The sequence below is a fragment of the Mycteria americana genome, chromosome 8 (genome assembly GCF_035582795.1).
Source record: "Mycteria americana isolate JAX WOST 10 ecotype Jacksonville Zoo and Gardens chromosome 8, USCA_MyAme_1.0, whole genome shotgun sequence".
Classification (NCBI taxonomy): domain Eukaryota; kingdom Metazoa; phylum Chordata; class Aves; order Ciconiiformes; family Ciconiidae; genus Mycteria; species Mycteria americana.
The window spans coordinates 28,016,553-28,030,365 of NC_134372.1; the positions used below are offsets into that span (position 1 = coordinate 28,016,553).

The 13,813-nt window shown below is 50.2% G+C and overlaps 1 protein-coding gene across 1 annotated transcript in view; it reads left to right on the plus strand.

The window, feature by feature from the left end:
• The window catches only part of HYDIN (HYDIN axonemal central pair apparatus protein), a 148,253-nt gene that overhangs the window by 116,964 nt on the left and 17,476 nt on the right, over nucleotides 1-13,813 (plus strand). Inside the window, exons 45-63 of the mRNA XM_075511037.1 lie at nucleotides 217-429; nucleotides 867-1,069; nucleotides 1,249-1,431; nucleotides 1,680-1,799; nucleotides 3,159-3,318; nucleotides 3,424-3,596; nucleotides 4,066-4,264; nucleotides 5,198-5,297; nucleotides 5,834-5,933; nucleotides 6,436-6,604; nucleotides 6,890-7,128; nucleotides 7,435-7,549; nucleotides 8,204-8,408; nucleotides 8,772-9,007; nucleotides 9,635-9,786; nucleotides 10,765-10,957; nucleotides 11,824-11,932; nucleotides 12,527-12,787; nucleotides 13,371-13,513. Coding sequence (XP_075367152.1) covers nucleotides 217-429; nucleotides 867-1,069; nucleotides 1,249-1,431; nucleotides 1,680-1,799; nucleotides 3,159-3,318; nucleotides 3,424-3,596; nucleotides 4,066-4,264; nucleotides 5,198-5,297; nucleotides 5,834-5,933; nucleotides 6,436-6,604; nucleotides 6,890-7,128; nucleotides 7,435-7,549; nucleotides 8,204-8,408; nucleotides 8,772-9,007; nucleotides 9,635-9,786; nucleotides 10,765-10,957; nucleotides 11,824-11,932; nucleotides 12,527-12,787; nucleotides 13,371-13,513 — 3,273 coding nt within the window. The remainder of the gene's footprint in view (nucleotides 1-216; nucleotides 430-866; nucleotides 1,070-1,248; nucleotides 1,432-1,679; nucleotides 1,800-3,158; nucleotides 3,319-3,423; nucleotides 3,597-4,065; nucleotides 4,265-5,197; nucleotides 5,298-5,833; nucleotides 5,934-6,435; nucleotides 6,605-6,889; nucleotides 7,129-7,434; nucleotides 7,550-8,203; nucleotides 8,409-8,771; nucleotides 9,008-9,634; nucleotides 9,787-10,764; nucleotides 10,958-11,823; nucleotides 11,933-12,526; nucleotides 12,788-13,370; nucleotides 13,514-13,813) is intronic.

Below are 13,813 nucleotides of genomic sequence, written 5' to 3' on the forward strand. Positions count from 1 at the left end.
TTTCCTTCAGCTGAGTCACTCAAGAGAGAGGTTTCTCTCTAGGTCCCAGTTGTAGGTCCTGGCACTGCTCTGGAGCCTGCCCACCCCACTGGGCATAAAAAAGATTGTACTCCATATAAAAACAAAAAAACATTGCCAAAAGCTCAGTGCCTTTAAGGAAGGAGTGTGAGGATGAAGGTGATGGGAGTATAAACAAGGTTTTCTCTTATGCTTTAGATCCTGGATGGCCTGGGACTGGGTCCCTCAGGGCCTCCCATTCCCCCTACTGCTTTTTACTCTGTGATCCGCTACCCAGAGAAGCGAATGGCCCCTGCAGCAGGAGAAGCCCTCAAGCACTTCGTCTTTGTTGTGCCAGAAGGTGCCGCTGTGGAAGATGAAAAGAAGAATACCGAAAGTCTCGTGGATGCCCCCATCGTGCCCGCAGTGAAGGTGCCAGGGCAGGGGCCAGGCTGGATGGAGGCATGATGAGGGGGGAGGATGGAGAAGGGTCACTGGGAAGGGCAGTGAAGACATGATGGGGTCCTGTGTCTGCAGGCATCTCTTTTGTCTGTCCAAAAGAGACAGCTCTGCTTGAGACATAGGGCAGTTCTGTAAGGTGAGAGAAAAAAAATCACCTAAACCCTTAACTTCCCTTGAAGAGAGGGTCCTGGGCAAGGAGAGGGTCCTGGGTGAGGAGAGGTGTCATAGGCAAAACAAAGTCCAGTAAGGAAGACCAAGTCCCTGGGCAGACATGAAACCAGTAGGTGCTGGTTACTTATTTATTCTCTCTCCTGTTTGTTAACAGACACGCAGCTTCCTTTCCAGGATGGGGATGTCTCAGGGCAGGGCTCACCTCTCTCCCTTTTCTCTCTCCCCTTGGTGCAAAGATGTCAGAGCAGCAGGTCACCCCAACCAGGGGCCAGTCAAGGAAGGAGAAAGCTGCAGGCAGCCGGGAGGCTGCGAGGGAGAAGCGGAGCTCTAGCCGGGGCAGGCGAGGTCTCCAGGTGCTGGGCACAGGAGGACCCACACATCCCCCCAAGGTGGACCGAAGTGGTGCGGACATGGTCCCATCCCCAGGGAGATCCGTCAGGTGAGCTGTGAGGGAGGAGGTGATCCCTCTGCTTCATGGCCATCTTGCCAAACGAGGTCCATCATCCCCAGCTCTGAGGGCCCCTCTGCTGGTGCCTCCATGGGATGGCGAGTCTATGAGCCTCCTCCTTGTCACGTTTGCTCGTTAGCGATGTGTGAAGCCTCCTCTTTAATTGCCAGGCTGAGCAGCTGCCGGTGGATAGTGCCTGCCCGTGGCGAGGTGAAACTGAAGGTTCACTTCAGCTCCACAGTGTTGGGCCAGTTTGATCAGACGCTGCATTTTGAGGTCCTGGGGACAAACCGTCTGTACCAGCTGCGCTGCAGGGGCACCTGCCTGTATCCCACCATCAGCCAGGACCCACGGTAAGGCTGGCCCATGGGAGCCTCCCACACTGCCTTCCCCTAAACTCAGAGCCAGGGCTGTCCCTTGTACCCCTGTGACCTTCTGGCTCGGGCAGAGCGTGCTGCCTGAGCAGCCCAGCATCTTTTCCCATGCTTGGAGCTGGGAACCAGTACTGGTACTTCAGCCACCAATAAGGGTTATGGCTTTCTGACCAGGTTTTCTACTTAGAGCATCTCACAGCTCCTCATTCCGTGTTTTTTCTCCCCAGCCTGGTGTTTCGTCACTGGAGGAAGAGCAAGGCGGATGATGACATCATCTTCAAGCAGTATGTAATGAACACGGGTGTATTCCACTTTGGACCACTGCTGTGTGGGAAGTCAAGAGACTGGTACGTGCTCCCCAGCCCGAGTGAGCATCCTCATGTGCTGCCTGCTCAGTGAGATGTTGGGATGGGATGTCCAGGGCCTTGTGCTTTCATGGATATGCTTGGAGACATGCTGTCCCAGTGGCACAATTCAGGGCAGGCTTAGGCAGAGACCTGGGAGATAGACGGGGTTGAATGGCCATGGATCTGTGAACTTGAGCAGATAACAGGCATGTGAGTCTTGGAGGAGCTGGGGAGAGATAGAGATAATCTTCCTACCCGATGGGTGCCTTGGTGGCCAGAGCCACGTTGCTGCTTCCAGCTTGAAGGTGACTTGGGGCAACTTGTGTCCCCCTTCCACATGTAAGCTTCACCACCTATAAAATGAACTTTATGGTGCTTTTTTGAAGTGCTTTGAGTTCTACGGGTAGACTGAACGAGCAATTATTCTCCTGATGGTTTTGTAAACCATTCATTAATCTGTAATATTAGTAAGACTTTATGATTTGACCTGCCAGTGTGTGTGTTGGGGGGGAACCTGCAGAGGAATAAAAATGGGATTTACATTTTTCTGATCCTCACTGCTGGGTAAAGTCTGCCTGAAAAAGTTGTCATTGTAGCTGCTGGCATATTTCTATTTTTAACATTGCTTTTTTTTTTTTTTTTTTTAATATTAGAAATTAAGTTCTTGTCTTAGTGGGAGCTCTGGAGAGCTAGTGGTATTTTGACAACCCAAGGAAATTAAATCAAAACAGTTTAAAAAACAAAAGAGGAACTTTAGCCAGGCTGATGAATGGTCTCAGGTTTCTGTTTGCTTTTTTAACCCTTTAACTGCAAATTCTGTTCCACACCTGAGAGAAGGGACATTTGTTAAATTTAGCATTCCTCTTGGGAATTAATCCTTTCTATTTCCTTCCCTGAGATTTGGAGCTAACCCATGAAATACAAGGCAATCTCATTACTTTTTTGAAAGAGATAAGCTAAACTATTTTTAAAACTCTTTTCAAAAGCATTTCTTTATACCCTGCAGGGAAGGAAACCCATCAAAGAAGGGAAAAGAACCCGTGTGCTTGGCATACTTTTATTTTTCCAGGTGCCTTTGAATTTATATTTTGTAAAACGGTCTTTATTTAAGTGGTCTGTGCATCGTCACGCTTCTGGGATGGAGGCACCAGCTATAGGGGCAGACATCAAAGTAATGCAAGGATGAACACACATCCCATGCAGCATGCCCCTGAAAGTGATCCTTTTTCTTAGCCTGCTTGTTAGACCATGGTGTTCCAGTGCAGCCTCCTGCTGCCAGGGCACAGTGCTTTCCTCGATGTGTGATAAAGATGATGGTCCCAGGGTCTCCTCTGCAGCCTTTTCCCCTTTTGTGGACAGGTACAAGGCACTGCACTATCCCAGCAACTGCGAGAAGATAACCATCCTCAATGTCACCCCCTTGGAAGCAGAGGTGCATTTCTTCTTTGAGCACGATCTCAAAGCGGACACGTTCCTCTTAGACCCTCCCAGCATGAGCCTGAAACCTAACGAGAAGCAGGTAGGGGACAGGCAGGTAGGGCAGGCACCGGTAGGAGTGCCCAGAAGCTGTTCCTCCTGTTCACTGAATGTTCTTCTGTATTTCTTTTTGCGGGGACGGCACTAGGAGCTGAGCATTTGGGCATACCCCACTTCAGCTGGTCTCGTGGAAGACAACCTCATCTGCTGCATTCAGGAGAACCCAGAGCCAGTGGTTTTCCACCTGTGCTGCCAGGGGGTGCAGGTGGAGCTGGGGGTCAGCCCCAAACAGGTGCATTTCGACAAGCTGCTCCTGCACAGGTCAGTCATCCCACAGCCACTCTGCCAGGGACAAGAGCTCTCAGCAAGTTCCCCTTCAGCTTCTCTTGCTGGCTCTGTGACCACTCAGATTGAAGGCTGGGCTAGCATCCCTCTTTCTCCCAGCAATTCCCGGTCTCTTGCTCACCATTCCTCACTGGCTTCAATATCTTGTAACAGCCATGAGCTCCATAGCCCCCCAGCAATGCTGTGTGATGAGCATCTCGACGCATTTGTATCTTATCTGCTGGTTCAGAAAGCAGTCCAGTTGCTCCTCTTTATCTCCCTTCTGTTGGATACACTTCTAACACCAAGCTCTCCCCCAAGGACCTCACCTCTTAGGCTTGTGACATAGAGAAAACATTTAACTATGGTTTCATATGCATGGATAGGGCTGCTCCAAGTTGCATTCAGTTGCAAGGCTAGCATGACTGTCGAGCAACCAGTGCTGAGTGTCTTCCTGTCTCTACAGGAGGGACAGCAAGACCCTGGTCCTGCGAAACAGCACCCCACTGCCCATGGCCTGGCGGCTCAGTGGGCTGGAAAACCTTGGCGAGGACTTCTCCGTGTCACAAGTTGAGGGCATCGTTGGTCCCCGCACGGAGTTTGGCGTGCATGTATATTTCAAGGCCACAAAGGCTCTAAGCATTAAGAAGATGATCCGACTAGAGGTGAGGGGGACTGTCCCATCTCTGGCAGAGCAGGGCAGAGTCATCAGCCCTGTGCTCCTAGGGATGGAGTCTGTGCTTGAAAGGATACCCTGCAAAGAGGGCAAAAGGATGAGCCTTCATGAGATTACTTTCTATCCGCATTGCTGGTGGGGGGCAGGCCCTTAGCAGCAAGGGACTCTCACTGAAGGATAATGGTTTGGAAACTTAGGGACTGCTAGGGTGCTCTTGTAGCTGAGCTTCATCGGGCAAGTACATTGTGGAGTCAGGAAGAGATGTGCCTGACGGACATAAGGGTGCTATGACCCCAACTTCTGCTGCCTCAGACTGGGTTCGACAGAATACGCGGTACATCCCTGAGCATCCACGTCACCTCAGATAACCAGCCGCTGCCTCTGCGAGGCTTACACCTGGGTTATGAGGCTGCATCCTGAGCCCATATTACAACCACCTTGCTGCTGTGCATGGTTGAATGCTGTTGTTTGGTTGTCCAGACTTCAGCGTGCTCCCTGCACCCATCCTAGAGTCTGTCTGGGGCTCTTAACGTCAAGCAACAAACTCTCGCCCTGGGATTTTGTTCCCCATGGTTTAGGGGCTGTATTTCAGTGAGGATGCTGGGTGACTGAAGAGGTGAGGGTTGATTGTCCATGCCACCTGGTCTGGGACACCTTACATCACTGTGCCTCCCAGGGTACTTTAGCAGCAGTGTTCCCTCCTGTAGGAGTGCAGAGTTGGGCTGACAGGGTTTCTCACTGGAGCAGAATCCCGCTGGGTCAGCCCGTGAGATGAACAGGTTAGGAAAGCTTGGGAGTCCACAAATGCTTGTCAAGCAGGGGAGGCCATAGTGGAGGCAGCTGGCAGAGACAAGGACTCATGCTGTCTACCAGAAGAATTTAGAAGAATGGTCTAAGCAGTGTTTGTTTCTTGCTGCCTCAGGTTTCAGATGCAGAAAACGTCCTGGGGATTGTTCAGATTGAAAATATCCAAATCCTTGCAGAGGCCTATGATGTTGCTCTGAGCATCAGCATTTCTAAAGGTCAGTGGATGTCCCCAAAACAAAGTAGTCCAGGTGCATTGCATTGCCTTGGCAGATGTGCAACCAAAGCACTTGGGAGGGGACAGGATAGCATGCAAGCATGGCATGGATACATAAAGCATATATTGTGCAAACTGCGTGAAGCACTGTCAGGGCACAGACAGCCTTGAGTCTCTCACCTCTGAACTTTGAAGTGTGCAACTTCATGTGCAGATTGATTTGGGGGCTTTGAAACAACAGTGAGGTGAACAAGCAGTTGGTAACTCCTGAAGGCTCGGTATGGTCCATAAAGTTGGATCTGTGCTTAGAAGCAAGGAGATGGAAACCGAGCTCCTTAACTGCTAAAGCCTGCAGATATTCTCTGAGCAAGAAGAGAAAGGTCAGAAAAGTAGCTAGACAAAACTTCCAAGAATGGAAACTTGCTGAGAAGGGTTTTGTGGCTCCTGAGAACTCCAAATGTGTATCTTGTCACTTGGCGTAGTCTGCAGCAGCTCACCATTCACCATTTCTTACCTCGCTCTGTGGGTTTTCTGCAGGTACAGATGGCAGTGTGGACTTTGGAATCCTTAAGGTCCTGGATGATGCAAAGCAAGTGCTGACTCTGAAGAACAAAGGGAAGTACGAGACTGTGTACAGGTGGGTCCAGCTGCCTGGTCTGTGAATGCATGGTGCCACCATCTGTCCAGGCCTGCATTCTCCTTCTGTCCTTGGCTAGAACCTGTTCCCATGCTGGCTACCTCATGGTCTAGATAAATACAAAACCTGGGCTCTCTAATCTCAAATATTTTAATAGAGAATCCAGCCACACACTAGCAGTTCTTCACAGCTCAGCAGGAACCAGAAGGAGGGACCCTGAAATTTAAGCCACTCACTGCTGAGATTCATTTTCTTTCTTTGAGGGTCAGCTCATTTCTCTTTATGAGACTCTTTAAAGGAGGGAATGAAAAAATTCGGTGTCAAGGTTAGCTTGCAACACTTGTGATTGTCTGCACTCTGTGTCAAGATCTGGGATTCCCCAAGCAGAGCTGGACTCTTTCCCTTTTATTTTTTTTTTATGGTCCTATGCAAAGTCCTGGCTGTGCTGGTGGCACCTGTACTTTTAACTGCAGACGTCTTCATTCCTTCCCTTCCTCCCCAGTTTCAAGCTGGAAAGCGCAGATACCAACATACCCGACTTGGCATCCCACTTCACTATCCAGCCGCAGAAGGGCGTGCTGACTGTCTCCGAGCGCCCTGTGCAGGTCCAGCTGCTCTTCCACCCCAAGATGGAAATGAATATTGATGACAAACCCATCCTGCACTGCCAGGTGTGCTGCCTGGGCCAGGCATTGTTAGCACACTATGTCTCGGGAGCGTGAGCAGGACATGTCTTCTGGAAGGAAGGCTTTAGCTGGGGAATCCTCTGTCATATATATACAACAAAGTCTTTCAGAAACCATTTGTGATGCTTCCTAAGTGGAGCTGAAAATCTGGCTCTGCAGGAGGCATTTAAACAGGGAGGGTGAGCTGATGGGGACCTGGGATGGGGTCAGGGGGATAGAGAGAGAGGCTGGCCTCTTTGCTGTATTTACCAACCCCTCCTCCGGTTGCAGGTGATTGAGCCCAGCATCTGTGAAGGAGGCGAGACCATCGCCATCATCCCAGTGAGGGTGTCAGCGAAAGCTGTGTTCAGCAAGTACAGCATTTACCCTGCCTCGCTCATCAACTTTGGTGCCATGATGAATGGCACTAGGAAAACCTGCACCTTCATGCTGGAGAATGAAGGCATCCTTGACTTTAAATTCCTCATCTACCGAGCAGACCAGGATGCACCTGTATTGCGAAGGAAAAGGTGAGAGAAGACCAGCACCACCCTTTCTGCCTGAGGAGGCACCTCAGCATGGCTGCTGTGTGACAGGTTATTGTCTATTTGCGTCACTGGCTTGTGAACAGGGAGCAGAAAAATGCCTCAGTATCCCCATGCGTAGGACAAAGCTGGTGATATAGCTAATCTATCCATAAGATGCAGCAATAGGTGCTGCAGGCAGCCATCCAGGAGCAGGAAGGCTTTCCTCCATGGGGAGGAAGGCCAGCTTTGGCCTCAGAGAAAGGCAGGGGGAGCTCAGCATGACGGATGTTTTCTGCTTTCTCCTCTCAGTGCACATCAAATGAAATCTGCCCACTCCCATGAGAGTGAAAACTTAAGCAAAATGACTCCCTCAGTCAAGCAAAGCAAGCACTCGCTGCAAAAGGATGCAAACCCCTTCATGCAGGTGGGTGGCTGCTGCTCCCCAACATGTGCCACTGCAGGTGGTGTGGGAGGATGCCTCTGTGCCCAGGCTGGGGGCTCATCACCACAGGATGGGATATGGTCTGCATGATGGAAGTCCATCATCTCCCAGCCACAAGCAGAGGCAGGAGCTGCTCAGTCCCACTGACAGTCCCATGCTCTGGCTCAGACCTGGGGTTGTGGGGTCAAGAGAGGGGACCACGTCCTGTGTTTGGTAGCTGCTAGCCAAAATAGGTCTGTGAATACCACAGATGCAGAAATGTCCCTGTTTGAACTCCCAGTTCATAGATATCAGATGACCTTGCTTTTTCTTCTTCCCAGTCCCCTCTCTTCTCTCCCGTCATTTCTCACAGTTGTTTCTGCTCTCCTGTTTTACCCCTGGAGGTTGAAGGATCCCAGCTACCACCTTCACCCTTTACACCCAAACTCTTTTCTCTGTGCCACTCAGGACAGTCCTGCAGCTCCTTCTGGCTTGTTCATTTCATCCTGGGGCTGCCTTTGGGCCATGGAGTCATCCCTCCCTGCCCTGGGACTGGGGGTTGGGCCCAGCTGGAGGCCAAGGAGTGGCATTCTCCTTGCTGGGGATGCTCAAGGTAAGGCTGTTAGACATCAGCCTCTCCTGGGACTCTTTCTGCAGGCTCGCTTCACTGTAGGCATGTTCACGGTGTACCCTGGCTTCGGCTCCATCCCTCCTGGGGGCCAGCAGATGATCATGGTGGATTGCTACGCAGAGCCACTGGGGACATGCAAGGAGCACCTGTCCATCGATATCAGTGACAGAGACCCCAAGGACAATCCCCTTGGCATCCCCTATACCCTGTTTGCTGAGTCCTGCCTCCCAGGTATGCCCCATCCACAGGTTCCCATGGCCAGACCTGCTGCTGATCAGCACCTAAACTTACTGCTTAGATAGAGAGGCACCCTTACACCTTAGATAGAGAGGTTCCAGTCCTTTTTGAAGTCTGCCAGTGGCGAGAGGCTGGGAGGGATGCATGGAAGGATAAAAGTAAAGCAATGCCCTTTGGGTATTGAGGACTGAGGGTGACTGAGCTCCATCCTCACAGCCAACTCTCCCACCCAAGCTTGGGTTTTGCAGTGACCTGGGCAGAAAGGGCTTATCAAGCCTTCTGAGAGGCCAACAGGGTCCAAATAAATTCAGCAGGAAGGCTTCTCCATCCTCAGCCCTCCCTCTGGTCTGCTTACAGCATTTGTGGTTGACGACATAGAGTCCATCTTTGAGGAGCATCGAATCTGCAGCAACATCAACCTCTGCCAGATCCTACAGACAGTGCAAGACAGGGGCGTGTTCATCACGGATGAGAACAAGTTTATCTTCACCAATGTTCTGGTTGGGCATCGGGCCACAGCTCGCTTCAAGATCCGCAATGTGGACAAAGTCCCCTGTGATGTGGTCCTCTCCATCAAACCCATCCCTGGTAAGGTAAGAACAAGAGGCCAAGGTGACTTTTGCTCTTTAAAGGCTGTGTGATAGCCTGCCTTGTTCTCCAGATTCATTGCTTCCTCTTGCCCAGACTATTCCAGCTCAGTGCAGGTCAAACTATACAGGAGAGCAGCAATGCTGGGCTGACAGCTGGGTTGAATTCAGCATGTCTCAGGCAAGATTTTGGCTCACCCCTCTAGGTCTTTGGTGGGAGACCTGAACTTTTCTGAACATCTCTTGGAAGCACACTCAGAGGGGGGACTTTTACTGGACTGATGTGCCAGGGCTCAAAGCAGACCATTTCCTCAGGCTCCCTGGTCTTTTCCTCCTCTTCAAAGGCCAGTTCTAGGTTACTTGCAGAATTTTCCCTGCAGTCTTTGCCTCCCATGTATGCTGGGGTGGCTGCCCAGTGCTCAAAGCAAGCTTTTGCACTCCTGGGCTTTATGGCAGCTCCGTGTGCAAGGTCAGCACCACTTTGGAGTCACCCCTGAGATGGAAAGAGCCTGTCCAGGGAAGCAGGAAGAAAGACACGCTGTCTGGGGCTGTTCCCCATGGTGCAAATATGAATAAGACTGCATCACTTTGAAGGATGTTTCTTCCTAACACTGCTTTCTGGGTTCCTCCAAGCTTAACAGCCGCATTAGCGACATTTTCGAGGTGGATCCCATTCGGATGTGCGTGCCCAGCCACTCCCACGCCTTTGCTACAGTGACCTTCACTCCACAAACAATGCAGAACTACCAGTGCGCTTTTGAGGCTTCCCTTGATGTCCAGGGAAGGTAACTCACCCTGTGAAATCTTGGCGGGGGGGACCTTTCTGATAGCTGGTAGCTCTGGGAGGACTTAGGCGTCTTGTTAACCCTAATGCTTTCAGTAGCCTTAGGTAGAGTACTTAGCATTAGATAATACAGGAGGCAGTAACTACTAGATATAGCAGAGCAGAAAAATAAGGGTCATAGTTTAGCCTATATGAGTGACTATGAAGACAGTGCAACATTAGGTAGCCAACTGGAATTTATTGAGTCAGAACGAAATGGAGATGTGCAACAGCTGAGCTGGGGCTTTCCAAGGACAGAGGGTTAGATGAAGAGGTTTCTGTGCCAGCAAGTCAGCATGCGTTATTTCCTCCTTGTTTATGTTAAAATGAGATGATCCTATATGATTACCTGGGGTATATTAAGATATTTTATGTTAAGGAGCGATTGGACCTCTTATGAAAGAGGAGCCCAGTGCCTCTGTCCTGGGACCTGTGTTTGTATGGGGGCTATGACCTGCTCTTCCCCAACCCTTTAGTTGCTGAACTGGGACAAGATAAGTCAGCTTTCTGCCCTAATAAGCAACTCCTGTTTTAGTGTCCGTGGAAATAATCTTTACTGATGGTGTTATTTATTTACTTCTCCCTTCTTGTTTTTATTTTCATGCTGTGCTTGTGCTTTTTGCATATGTCTCACATCACCGCAGCCAGTGAATTTGTCATGTCTCACCTGTTGCCTCATTATTTACCTGCTGTACTGCATGATTCGATTAAGTGAAATGAGTTTTAATTGTTATTCTGGAAGGCTCTGGCTCTTCAGAGCAGATTCCTCTTGTGAATGGCCCTGATTGGACTGGGAAGAGAGGGGTGAGGGCAAGCTGTATCATGGGGTACAGGAACACCAGCCAGGGAAAATGCAGCAGGTGGCACTCACTTCATTGCTTGGCAAGTGAGAAATGGGTTAGTACCAGCTGTAATGATTTCTCCTCTGCCTCTCCTGCAGCCCTGCAGCAATTAAAGCACAAAGCCTGACCTTCGATATCAGTGGAGACGGGAATCTGCCTTGGGTGACAGTCCTGCGCCCAGTCCTTCAGAATAAGAGAGGAAACCCTCTGCTCCTCTTCAAGAAGCTGTTGCTGGGTGATTCAGAAAAACTCCCTCTGGTCCTTCATAATGGTGGCATCGTACCTGTCCAGGTGAGGACCCACTCAGGGAATGCTCTGGTCTGGGAACAAGTCCTTGTGTCATGGAGGAAAGGTGCCAGAAAACATGGCAGAGATGCACAGACGCACTGCTACTCTATGCATGCAATTGAACACCAAACGAAACCCTTTCTTTGTGCTCAGAGCCACTCCGTCGCAGGAGAATAACCCTCTCTGACTTTCTGGAAGATGCTTTGGCAAACCAGTGGGAAGAGTCTCATTTCTCAGCCAGATCCCTCTAGGAAAGTTCCATCAGCCCTTCACCTTTATCTCCGTCTCCTTTGCAACCACTGCTGCTGTCTTTGCTAGTCTTGACCTACCCTTGGGTTTTATGCCAGTTACCCTTTCCACTCTGTGCCTCAGTGAACTGCATGGGAATGGGTCTCAGAGACTCTTTTTAAGCAAATGACTGACTTCTACTTTCCAGGAATGGTGGTGTTCTTGGAAATGTGAATTTCTGAGCAGTCTGTCCTTTTCGGTTCAACACAACACAAGAAAGTCGATGGGGTATTTTTCCCCATCTCTCTTCTCACGCTTTGGTTCTCATGTGGGAATGTGTGAGGTCCTAGTTACATTAGATTGTATTTGATCACATTCTACTACATTTTAATTAAACTCAGTTGTAGTTTAATTACATTCTGCTCATTATTTTTAGTACTTTCTGTCCTGTTTGGTTATATTTTAATTATATCCCAATGCCTCTGAACACTTTTTTTTTCCGTCTGCTTTCACTTAAACTTTGTGCTAAGAGCTGTGTTTGAAGCGGGGAAGCATGCTGGACCAGCTGCAGTACGGTGTCGATCCACATGCCATCCTGTACCCACACCAGTGTGGTCGTGCTCTGTGTTCCCTTTTCTCAGCTGATGATAGACCTGTTGGATGAAGGGGGAGCTTTCTTCTTGAAAGCCAGGGCCACCACACACTGCATCTATCAAGCTGCGGGCATGAAGGAGGACTCTCCTGGAGAAGGTAAATTCATTAACCACGAAGTGTGGTCATCCACACAGAGAAAATGTGTGCCTTGCTCTTGGCTTGGCCAAGCAGCAGCCAGATGTTAAACATAGTTTCTTTCCTGGGGCTCTCTGTACCCCTAGTTTTTCATGTGGACTCTTTGCAGGGATTCCTCCTAGCAAGTTGTAGGAAGTTTTTCTGTTCTTCTGGACACGGTGGGTTGAGTTGTGGGGAACTGTCAGTACTTGAATGGACCATCTGAAGTCTCTGCTGCTTGTGGGGAGTTACCAGCCTGAACAGAGGCAGCCCTTGAGCCCATAGCCAGCCAACAAAAACCAAAACCACTCTTTGACTCCACTTTACATGTGGTGGGAGCTGGCTGGATGCAGTTTGAGTGAAAGCTGGGTGTTAACCTGAGGTTAAGACACTTAAGCAGTGATATGCATGGTAGTGTCATGGTCTTGTGAATATAGGAGGAGGGTCTGGAACCAGTGGTGGGAGAACCTGTGCTTAGAGATAGATGGGTTTCAACTTCTTATTCCTCTTATACCCCATGGAAATACTTCCTCTGTACAGCTATATGACTTGTCTCTGATTTCCGTTGCTGTGCAGAGAGGAAGCCCCACACTGCTTCCCTGGTCCTGCATCATGGGGAATTAGCAGAGTTTGACGTGCTTTTCAAACCCACCCTGGCCCAACGTGTGGAAGGGAAGATCCACCTGTCAGTGGTGGACAACCCCTATGAAGAGACCAACATTCAGCTGGTGGGTGAAGGCTACGAGGATGACTTCACGCTAGATAACATCCATGGACTAGTGGCAGACAGCAAGGAGGAGAACACTGAGGGCAATTTGGAGGAAGACATAATTGAGGGTAAGAGAGGAGAGGCTGCCAAGGTGGAGCAAGGAACAGGGAAGTATGCATTTCTGCTCACTCTGTGCCAGTGCAGGTGTGGTCCAGGCTTAGTGGACAGTTGCCTTTTGTAGCCTGAAGAGTAGCCACACTTGAGAACACAAGGGAAGATCCTCTGTCAAGGGAGAAGCTTGCAGGCTAGCAAGGAAGGGTCAGAGATACCAGCATTCAGCTGAGTATCTCTAAAAGGAGGTCTTGCCAGCCCATGGTATACTATGGAGGTGAAAACCATGTATGATAATTTTTGTCCTCTATATAACCAGGCCTGTGCTGTCACCCACCAGACACCTGGTGGTCTGTGAGCGTGCCTGCCATGTGCACAGAGGCAATGCATGCTGCACTGCATGTCCCTCTGCACAGACACAGCCATGTGTTTAGGGATGTGTCAGGGTATATCTCTGAAAGCAGTAGGATGGGGAACTGCATCTCCCAGAGGGAGGAAGGCTTGAAGCAAGGAAGGGAGTTGGACATACATGTGTCTGCATGTGAGGGGGGCGGATGGACCTCACTGCACACTGAGATCCCTTGCTCTCATTCTTAACAGCTGCCAGAGTGGATCACATCCAGTTTGGGGACTGTCACATTGGGACACCCTACCCCGTGACCTTCACGATCACCAATCGCAGCAGGGTGGAGGTGATGCGGTTTGAGTGGCTGGCAGGCACCCCGTTTCACTTCTCCCCCAAGGTGAGCTTGGATGGCTCTTCCTGCCCTGCTCAAGCCCTGCCAGGAGCTAGCAGGGAGTCACCACATACTGGTGAGAACCCATTCCAGTGCTACGTAGGAGATGCAATCCCTGGCTTTTCTGGGGCAGGGCTGTCTGCCCCACAGAAAAGGCTTTGTGTTATGGGAGGTGGCATCTTTTGTTTGTACTTTTCTCTATCAAACCTTGGGTAAATGCACAGTAAGATGCAGATTCCTGGCACGGCTGCTCACCACATCAATCCATTTGCTGTCAGTCCTGCCCTTGCCAGTGATTCCAGTTTA